This window comes from Petaurus breviceps, unplaced genomic scaffold, assembly GCF_028583685.1.
Source record: "Petaurus breviceps papuanus isolate PSGF00001 unplaced genomic scaffold, PetGlider_PUasm1.0 91133, whole genome shotgun sequence".
NCBI lineage: Eukaryota > Metazoa > Chordata > Mammalia > Diprotodontia > Petauridae > Petaurus > Petaurus breviceps.
This window is the reverse complement of record NW_027187419.1, coordinates 795,344-806,401: the sequence shown is the minus strand read 5'-3', so window position 1 is coordinate 806,401 and position 11,058 is coordinate 795,344. Positions and strand designations below refer to the sequence as shown.

General features: G+C 46.0%; 1 protein-coding gene across 1 annotated transcript; it reads right to left on the bottom strand.

Moving 5' to 3' along the window:
- Positions 1-2,584: 2,584 nt before the first annotated feature.
- On the bottom strand, positions 2,585-5,390 carry APOA1 (apolipoprotein A1). The gene is made up of 3 exons (XM_069080072.1): positions 5,348-5,390; positions 4,902-5,055; positions 2,585-3,483 (listed from the first exon to the last, which is right to left on the bottom strand). The coding sequence occupies exons 1-3, from the start codon at positions 5,388-5,390 to the stop codon at positions 2,880-2,882; spliced, it is 801 nt and encodes a 266-aa protein (XP_068936173.1). The 3' UTR covers positions 2,585-2,879.
- Positions 5,391-11,058: the final 5,668 nt, after the last annotated feature.

Genomic DNA, 11,058 nt, shown 5'->3' with positions numbered 1-11,058 from the left:
ATGCCTAGGAAGAACCAGTATCAAAACCCTGATGCAGGACTTGGGAGAATGGAATAATTTTCAAGAAGCCTTGAATGTCCCTGTTCTTGTATAAAATCTTGATTTCAAGAAGTCATTTAACATATTGTTCTGCTTCCAGGCCAGGCAGGCTGATTCATTTCCGGCAGGTCAGGCTTCTCTTCTTTTGTTAAAGACTTCTGAGGGAGGGGAAATATCTACCTTTGAGCCCCCACTCCAGTCAGGAAGGCCCAAGTGATGTTTATCCCCCATGCCTACAGTAGTAGGGGAAGCCCAACCTCTCCAGACCTACCAACAGAAGTCTTGGTGACATAGGGGCAAAGACATTATCTCAGTTCTTCCTTAACTCTGGGAAGAACAGGCTTAGTCAATGGGAGTGTGTCACAGCCTGGGGTCTTAGACCTGTATGTCCTGGCTATGTCCGAATAGCGATCAGGTCTAGGAAAGGATAGATTCCTTTCCTTGTTACTCTTTCCTTATTGAGGGACTTTAGCCTAGAGGGGAAAGAAGGAAGGAAAGGTCCAGTACAAACCCCAAAGTTCTTTCTTGGTCTCCCAATGACCTCAACAGCAGTAAGTACTCCTCCCTACCTGTGGGAAAGATTGCTATGAGTTACGGTCATAATATGCGTGTCTTGTTGTCATACTAGAGTATAAATTCCATGAGGGCAGGCACAGCGTCTAGACTTTATATCGCCCTCAATACTTAGCACAATGTTCTAGACACAGAAGCTTAATGAGCATTTGTTGAATTGAACTCAACTGAACCGAGCTGATGTGGGTGTTACAAATATGGCAAATTCACTATGTCCAAAATGGAACTCATTATCTTTTCCACCTACACTCATCTCTTCTCCAAACTTCCCTCTTTCCATTGAAGTCACTGAAGTCTGCCACCTTAGGCTCTCCCTCAGCCAGATGGTCACTTCATTTGGCTGATTCTCCCCATACAAATCTCTTGGGTCTGTGGTGCCCTTCTGGCCCTTGTGTAGACTCTCATCACCTACTGTCTGGACTATTTAAATCATTGGGTTCCTAGCTTCCATTTTCTCTTCTTTCCTTTCTCCAATCCAACCTCTATTCATTTCCCAAGATAATCTTCCTAAAGCACAGATCTGAGCCTCTAATTCTGCTGCTCAAGAATTTTCAGTGGCTTCCTCCTGTCTCCAGGACAAAAAGGAAACTCGGTTTATACCTGATGATACCCGGTCACCATTACTATACCTCACTTTCACGCATTCTCTATTCCAGCTGAGCTGGCTTACTTTTTGTTCTTGAATCTCCTACCTCTTCACACTATCTTCTATTCCTGGAATGAATTTCCTCTTCATCTCTATTCCTTAGAATCCAGTTCTTAGCTTCTTCAAGACTCTGCTCATGAGCCGCCTTTTATGCAGGCCTTTTTGCATTCTCCTAGCATTCCCTCTCTTTCCTCAAACTATCTTCTATTTAATTATTTGTTTAGTTGTTTAAATCTTCCAGTAGAAGTAATCTCCTTATAAGGTAGACACTGTTTTTTAATTTCTGTCTTATCTCCAGTGGGTAAAATGGTGCCTTGTGTTATAGTCGACCCTTATATTTATGGAGGAACAAATATTTATTGAATTGAATTGATTAAAAATTATTATCCCCATTTTTATAGTTAAGGAAACTGAATCTCAGAGAGACAAAGAGACTTTCCCAAGGTCAAACTCATAGTGTTAGAGGCAGAACTTTAATTCAGGGTTTCGTTACTATAAATTTAGGACTCTTCCTACTATACTGTAATCTGTGTGCTGACTTAACATCTGATCATATAGTTTTTTATTTTAATATTTTATTTTTTTCCAATTACATGTAAAAGCAATTTTTAATCTTCATTTTTTTTTTACAATTTTTAGTTTCCAATTCCCAACCTCTCTAGCTTTCCCATCATTGAGAAGAGTAAGCAATATGATAAAGATTACATATGTGTAGTCATACAAAACCCATTTCCATTACATGTTGTTTGTATCCTTCTCTAATTGTTCCATATTCCTTTATCTTTTTCTTTTCAGATCCACTCTAGTCTTTTCCGGCAAGGATTGTTCCCCCTCCCCCTTCTTTTGTAACCCCAGCCATGTCTAGCCCAGAGGCAGCAGTTGTTGTTGACTGATTGCCAAGGGCTAGAGTGCTGTGGGTGATTGCAGAGCACTAGACATACATGGTAAGTCTTTAGCCAAGAGTTATTTGGATTGGATTGAATGGTGAAGGTCAGAGAGCACAGAGAACATCTACCTCCTACCTTGACCCCTCCCCCTCCTATCCAAAGTCAGGTCAGACAAGAAGAGAGCCCACCTGTATCCAGGCCTAGTATATGTCCCATAGCTCCTCCCCAACGGTGCCCCTGCTTCTCCCACCCCTACTCCCTCAGGAAGAGATGTGCCAACTGTGAACCTCTCCAGTAAAGACACAGGCATTGCTTGATAACTTAGACACCTTTATTTCACAAAATCAGGAAAAAAAAACAGAGAAGGGAAGGATGGGGAACTGAAGAGTCAAAGGAGAGGGTCACCCCCCCCCCTTCCTCTCTCCCCACCACATATACATACACTCCAACCTAGGGATGCAGTGGTCTCCATGGGTTCCTCTCCAAATCCATCACTTCCCCAAATTCCCAGAAGGAAGGGAATCAAAGGAGTGAGAGGAATGCCGCTGGGGGCTCCTGTGTGGCACTGATGGCAGGAGTAGAGTGGGGCTGGTAGCAGCCTGCCTTGAAAGCCTTATTTGTTTTTTGGCTATGGCTCTACTTGTTCAGATATGACCCACAGCCTAAAAGGGGGAGTAATTTGGATTGGAGCTGGTCACTGAGGCCATGTTGAGGGAGGGTGGGGAGTGGCACCCTCACTGGCTGGTCAAGGACTTCCGGGTTTCCTCCAGTAGTGTCAGAAGCTCAGTTTTGACCTTCTGTGAAATTGGGTCAACGCTTCCCTTGAGATCCTTTAGGAGGGGCATGAAATTTTTCTTAATTTCTTGCAGCTTCTCGGACACCTTGGCTGGATATTCAGAGGGGGGTGGCAAGCCCTTCTCCCGGAGTTCCTGCAGCTTCTGGCTCAGGTTGGTCTTGATCTTCTCATGGTAGGGACTCACGAACTCCCGAACAGTCTCAATGTGGTCCTGCGCACGCTCTCGCAGTTGTGTGCCCATGGGGCCCAGATGCTTCTGGAGCTCTTCGAACTTCTCCTTGGCGCTGTCCTTCAGACTCTCGGTCAGGGGGCTGACCTTGTCACGGTACTCCTGTATGTCTTTCTGCCACTTCTTCTCAAATTCATCCAGGTGGGGCTGAATGCTCTTCTTCACTTCTTCCAAGCCCTTGGCCATCTCCTGGCGCAGGCCCTCTGTTTCCTTAACAAGGCTCTCCTTGAGTCCCTGGTAGGTAGGGGTGAGCTCCTCATAGAAAGCATCGAAGGCTGAGCCAAGGGAAGTCAGTGTGTCTGTAATCTTCAGGCTGTGCAGTTAAGGAGAGAAGAGACAGGATGCTGACACACCAGCTATGGGACCCTGCACAAATCACCTCACGACTGCCTCAGTTTCCCCATTTGTAAAATACGGATCATAGAAGCACTTACCTCCCAATGATCAAATGAGATAATAATTGTAAAGCACTTAGCAAACGGTCTCTGGCACATAGTAGGTGTTATATAATTTTTAGCTATCATCATCATCATCATCACTAGCTATGTGACCCTGGGCAAGTCACTTCACTGCTGCCTTCCCCCATTTTCCTCATCTGTAAAATAGGGATCATAATAGCACCTCCTTCCCAGGATTGCTGTGAGGGTTAAATGAGATAATCATTGTAAATTATGCACAGTGCCTGGCACACAATAGGTACTATAGTCATGTCAGCTATCATTATTAGCTGCCACAAAGCCCATCTTCCTGGCCTGACTTTACAGAACTTCCCTTTCCCACATTCCACATCCCAGACGATCAGGGCTCTTGGATGGGTGCTGCCCAGAGCGGTGCTCTGTCTGGGCCCAGGCTTGTGGCTCACAGTTAGAACACCCCCATCCACCTCTTGGAGCGCCACCCCCCCCCTTCCCTCTGAGCTTGGCTCTGGGGCCACCTCTTGGAGACCTCGCCTAATTTCTCCAATAGTTAGTGCCTACCCCCAGCCACTCTGCTTATCTTGTCCATGGCTTGTTTTACTTATCTGAGTTTCTGTTTGTCTTCTCCCAGTAGAATGCAGGTTCTTTGAGAGAAGGCATTATTTTTCTCTTTGTATTCCCAGAGCCTAGCCCCTTGCCTGTCATTATTAGTAGGTGCTTCTTGAATTGAAGTGAGTTGCTTCCCAAATGAGGAATAGTGATTGGGGAGAAAGGGAAGAGTCAGGTGAAGCCCTGGGCAGACGGTGCTCAGGGAGGAGTCTGATGCACTCTGGCTGACACCTCTGGTACACCATCCCCATTCCTATTTTGTCAGGCTTCTCCTAACTTATGCCTCCTTTTCTTAAGCTTAAAAAATGGCCAGAAGAGGAAACTGGTCTTTGGAGAAGCCTTGGAGGAAGGAAGGTGAGGAGGCAACCTTTCTAAGTCTGCTGCGCCAGGCAAAATCCAGGAGCAGGGAGCCACCCCTGGCTGCTTCAGGGGCCCAGCAGTCACTGATGCTCTCTAATCAGCCCTTTGGGGAAGTGAGGACCCAGCAGCTTCCTCCCCTGGCACCATAGGACAGACTACGCTCAGGCTATCCCCCATCCCCACCCAGAACAAAGCATGGTATCCTATGATGTCCAGACTGGGCTGTCTAGTCCTTTATTGAGCTTGAATTTTCCATGTTTCTGTACCCTGGGCAGCAAACCACCCAGAGGAACTTTTAACCCCAAGTACCACCCAGTCCCAGGATAAGTCAACTCTTCCTACTTACTCCAATTCTTTGCCCATAGAGGAGGACTCAAACTGAGACACATATTCCTTGCCAGTGTCCTTGGCGGTATTCAGGTAGACAGTTAAGAGATCCTTCATCTGCTCCAAGGGTGTCTGGGGTTCATCATGCTGCCAGAAATAGTTGGCCTGGCTCCCTTGAGGATAGGAGGAAGACAGAATCAGTCATTACCACCCTCTGCCCTGACACTCTAAGAACCTGCTCAGTCCTTTCTCTGGGCTTCCAGAGGGTAGGGGTTTCTGAGCTATTGGTGGGAGAAGACAGTGTATGTGAGGGGAGAGTTGCCCAGCTCAGCCCAGGGTCAATGAGAGTAAATTTTGTATTAAGTGTTCCTGCCACCCACTTTCTCCCAGTCCCACCTAGTGTATTCTGAAGAAAGGGAGAGTAAGGTGAGTGCCTCACTAACTGGGCTTGGGGTTGGTACCTACCTGTGAGGAAGAGCAGGGAAAGGCTCAAAATCACAGCTCTCATCTTGAGAACTTCTCCCTATGACCTGTGAAGAGAGGAGAGAGGTTTAAGCAATGGAGGAGGAGGAGGAGGAGGAAAGTACATCAGGCAAGGCTAGCCACATAGGATGAGGAGAGAACCCTGGGCCTCTGTTTACTCATCTGCAAAATGAAGGGGTCCCGTCTGGGTCTGGATCTATAATAACTAGAGTCCTTCCCTACATTTACTGCATCCCTTTCTCCTGCTAGGTACTGGACATCCTACCTGGAGGTCAGCCAACCTCAGAGGCTTGGCCAAGTTTGTCCCAGGCAAGCCCAGTCAAATGGCCAGCATGGACTTGGCAGATCTTACCTGAACACTCACTCCAGGTAATCTATCCGGGATTGTAGCTCTCCTCAGGAGCTGGTATTTATGCTCCCAGTGAGGGTTGGGCTAAAGCAGGGAGATAAGGTGAACCTTCAGAAGGACATGTGGAACTTAGAGTTCAAGGGTCAAACTTGTCTCTCCTCCCCCACTCCCCTGAAATCCTGGGCCTAAGCAGGAAGGCAAACAGAAAGTGGGGGCAGTGATTGCCCAAGGGGGACCCAGTTCTGGCTCTGCAATCCAGGACGGTCCACTGGGCAAGGGATAGGCTGGAATCAGACAAGAGTATCCCTTGTAGAGTGTAATCTCAGTCCTGCAAAGCTAGCTGGGGCTGGGGGGGGGGAACACAGCTGAGGCCAGGGGTGGGGAACTTGTGGCTTTGAGGCTACATGTGGTCTTCTAGGTCCTCAAGTGCAGCCCTTTGACTTAATACAAACTTCACAGAATGAATCCCCTTAATAAAAGGATTTGTTCTGTAAAACTTGGACTCAGTCAAAAGGCCCCACCCAAAGACCTTGATGGTCATATGTGGCCTCAAGGTCGCAGGTTCCCCACCCCTGATCTAGACTACACTGGCCCCACACTGCTCCTTTGGGGCCTAACCCTCCTCTTCAAAACCTTGGATGAGAAACAAGAAAGACCCTGACATTCTTCCCTTGGTTAGTCCCATTACCCACTTAACCTCAGGCCCAGAAGGTAGGGACTCACACACAGAATGGGGGAGGGGAGAAATTAGGAGGTAAGAGGGATGCCCTGCCTGGTTCCCCACAAAGGCCCAGGAGGGACCACTTGTGCTGACCCTTCCCTCTTTAAGAAGCAGTAAATCTCTGCAAGAAACACTTTTTCTGTCTCCAAACCTGTTATCCACCCCAAAAATCAGGAAAAGTGAAAAATGGAATACTGAGGTCTCTGAAGTCAGGGGAAACTGTAGCAGCGGGTTTTGAGTGATTTCTCTCTGCTAACCCAGGTTGTTCCCAAACCTGACTCAAACTCTTCCTCTGGGAAGATTTCACTGACTGACTCATTGAACTCTGACTCATGGTTCAGCTATTAACTGGTACTGGCTTTGTCAATAGCTGTGTCAGACCCTAAGCAAAGCACTTCACCTAAGCCTCAGTTTCCTCATCTATGATATGGGAAAACTCATACACATAATACCTAATGAAGACTTTAAAAGACATCATGTAGGTAATATGTTTGCAAAGTTCGAAATGCTGTCAGATGTTGTCTTTCATCATCACCACCATCATCTGCATCAGCATCATTATTCAGTTTGCTAAATGACCAAAGGATTTGATGTTAGGTTGGGTTTCAGTTTCTTCTTCAGTAAATGTGGGGACTGGCCTAGCTCAGAACTGATGACCCTGTCTAGTATAGAATGACATACTACCACTCGCTGTTACCTGTCTCAACTTCTCTTCTGATTTGCAAATGTTTTTCTCATGGACTGATTCCTACTCAACGGAAGGTACAGTATATCTTCACTCCTCTGTGTCCACCCTAGGACCTGCTACCGAACTTTGTACACAAGAAGTAGCTTAATGAATGGTATTGACAGCTGCTTGCCCTACTGAAAGCTGGAGGAAAAAACTTCCTGCTGGGATTATAGGGGCAAGACCAGCTGGCTAGGAAAAGCCCTCAGTTTGGAATCCAGGAGAACCTGAGTCTGCTACCTGCTTTTTCATTTACTACTCATGTGACCTTGAGAAAAATCACTTATGCTCTCTGGGCCTCGGTTTCTTCACCTGTAAAATGTCGTTAAGAATACCTGTTATCCACCTCATGGGGTTTATGGGAAGATCAAATGGGAAAGTATATGTAGCTATACATGTAACCCAAAGTTCCAGCCTGAGAATTTGCCCAGGACGTTCCTTGTAGTTGGCAGGAGTCACACTTAACGCTCTGTATCTACAAGAAGGCTTCCTGGAGGCAAGAACTGACATGTAGCGGAAGCAGCCAGTGCCTCAAGCATGTCAGCTTTTTCCTGAATTCTTTATATATCTCCCTTCAGAGGCCTTTCCCCAGGAGAACCTGCAGCCATGAGTCTAGAAGGCAAAATCCAGAAGAAACAACCTCTCTTTTCCTGATTCCTAGTGAACTCCATCCCTCCCACAGGCATAGATCATCAAATTATCATGCTTTTCACCAATGAGGAAAGCCTTGATGCAAACACATTATCTCTAGGTTACCTACAAAAAGCAAAAACTCAGAATTGGAAGGAACCTTGGAAGTCTTTGAATTCAACCTCATACAGCGTCTGCTAGAATTCCAGTGACGGTGAGCTCATTCTGTGCCAAGGTAACCCATTCCACTGGGCAACTCTAATTGTTAGGGAGTTCCTCCTTATATAGGGTGTTCAGGTGTCCCAAAAAAATCTTAAGCTACTAAACTGTACCAACACTTTGGGAATGCCCAACAGTAAGCCAAAATCTGTTTCCCCATACCTTCTACCCTCTGGGGCTGAGCAGAACAAACCTAATCTCATTTCCCTGGGCAGCCCTTTGAACAATAGCTTGAAGATAGCTATCATGTTCCACCTAAAGAAGCCTCCTCTCCTCCAGGTTAAACATTGCCAGTTCTTTCCCCCATTCCTTAAAGAACATGGTAGTTAGTCTTCTCACCATCAGGCCTGCTTCTTATCCTGTGAGCACAGGCTGAGTTTTCATTGTCCCTCCTATAATGTGTTATCCAGAGCAAAAGCAGAGGATGCACTCTAGCCCCCAACCACCCTGGGAGGGAAAGCTGACTCCTCCAGATACTCCCATAGATCTCCATGGTCAGAACAAGCCTATCCAGGTACTTTGTGTCCGCACCTGGGCTTATCTAGGGGTAAGGGTTAGGTAAGGATGAATGAGTGGAAGTCTTAGCTCAGCTATAAACAAATGGGGGAAAACATGTGATAGGACAGGGCTGTTGTTTGTCCTTCTTTCTCAAAGAGGAGTGACATCAGGGAGGGGATGCCATGATATACAAGTGAATTGGATTTAAGTGAGGCAGAGCAGTGCAAAGTCACCAGCCTCACTTTTTTATATCTGGGTCCAGTGGCCAGATATAGATTAGGACAATTGGAAATGGCTCCCCACTGTAGGGTGGGAAAGATGGAGAAGGAAAGAAGGAAGGCAGGTATAGTTGGGAGAAGTTGATGGAAGGAAAAAGTTTGGGAGAAAGGGACTGGTTAGGATCATAAATACAGAGGGAGCTTAATTCAGCTCCCTAATTATTTTTTTCTCCCAATCCTCCAATTTTACAAAAACAGGACAGCCAGGTGGCACAGTGGATAGAGTACCAGGTCTGGAGTCAGGAAGACTCAACTTGATGAGTTCAAATGCAGCCTTAGACACTTCCTAATTGTATGACCCTGGGCAGGTCACTTAACCCTGTTTACCTCAGTTCCCTCACCTATAAAATGAGGTAGAGAGGAAATGGCAAACCACTCCAATATCTCTGCCATGAAAACAAAAAAATTGGATCACAAAAGAGTCGGACACAACTGAACAACAACAATTTTACAAATGAGGAAACAAGCCCAGGGAAGACCGATGTCACATAGGTAGTGAGTGTCTGACTCCAAGAAAATAGTGGAAAACTTTTTTCCACTGTACTATAATGGCCAGGGGGTCTGGAACCCAAACATTGCACAGCATTTTTAGCAACAAACATGCTGCTCTCACACAAGTCTGGAGATCCTTTTTCTTAAACATCGATTCATAGCATTGGAAGGATCTTACTGATCATATAGTGACTATATCAGGGGTGCAGAACCTGCAGCCTCAAGGCCACATGTGGCCCTCTAGGTCCTCAAGTGCAGCCCTTTGACTGAATCCAAACTTCACAGAACCAATCCCCGTAATAAAAGGATTTGTTCTGTAAAACTTGGACTTGGTCAAAAGGCCTTACCCAGGGACCTAGAAAGCCACATGTGGCCTGGAGGACACAGGTTTCCCACCCCTAGAATAGATTCTGGTCCAATTCCTATTTATAAATGACAAAATTCAGCCCCAGGAAAGTGACTTAGTGTTAGTTCCAGGTTATACTTATATGTGTTTGTGCACATGTGTGTCCATGCATGTGTATACAACACATACAATGTATATGTATGCACACATACAATATAGCTGTTCACAGGTTTGCAGTAAGATGTCATATATATAGGTATATAACATACATATATGTGCACTTACTGTGCTGCCCCTCAGTTCAGTAGCTTGCTTTGATATATACCACACTCCCCCCTCCTCCCCCTCCCCCTTCCCTGGGCTCTTGACAGTCGCTGGACCAGGTATCAGCAGTAACCTTCAGGGAAATGGGTGCATAGCAGATAGGTTGATTGTGGGTACTGACAGCCAGCTGGCTGATGGAGTAGTGTACTGCTTAAGAATATCTCCCTCTTCCCCAAAGTATATTCCATACATTACAGATTCATTTGGATGAATAAATTCCATTAAAAATATAAACCCCATTGTATTCTGCGCCGGGCTGTTTTGCTCAGTTCTGGGCACTACATTTTAAGATGGAAATTGACTAACTACAGAGCATTCAGAGGAGGCTACCAGGATGGAGGGCTCAGGAAATGATCATAGAACAGTGAGAGGAATTCTGGATGTTTAGCTTTAAGATTCAGGAGGGCACACTGATAGCCACTTCCAAAGATTGGAAGGTTTGTGCTCTTCTGAAATACTGAGCTTATGCTTTCACTGAAAATATTTAAACATAGGCTAGATGAGTATTCATGCTTCTGATAGGGGTCACATTGTTATCTTCTGAGGTCTTTTTAATGACAATTCTTGGGAGAAAGGACCACACTGTTTCAATCAGATAAATCTCATGGAATGAATGTACGGTAGAGGGGGCTGGGGCAGAATTTGATCAGTTAGAGTAGGACATTGTGTGTATGTATGGGGGGGAGGAGAAGGTGGAGGCATTTTTTAAGGCCAAGGACTTCTAAACCATAGCAGATTAGGAGTCAGAGAACTGGAGGGAGGGCTCTGAATAGCTCCTGAGCACTGCTATCATGGGTCTGGTAAGAAGAGGTATTGGAGGTGGAATCTGGGTGGAAGATGGTCACGAAGAACAAGATTTACTTCCTTGTCAGCTTTATGTTGAATCCAGGCAACAAAGAGGCTTGGGTCCCAGGAGAGGCCCCCAAGAGGGCTTTGTTCTTCTCACAAATGAGGGCACTCCAAGGTAAGAACAGTTCTACCCAACAGACTAGAGGGATAAACAACCATTTGGTCTCTGAATGCACAACAAGCTCGATTCAAGGAGTGGGGTGAGAGGGTCTAATAACAGACAAAAAGAGATAGGAAATGGACCTGGGATTTCATTGGTA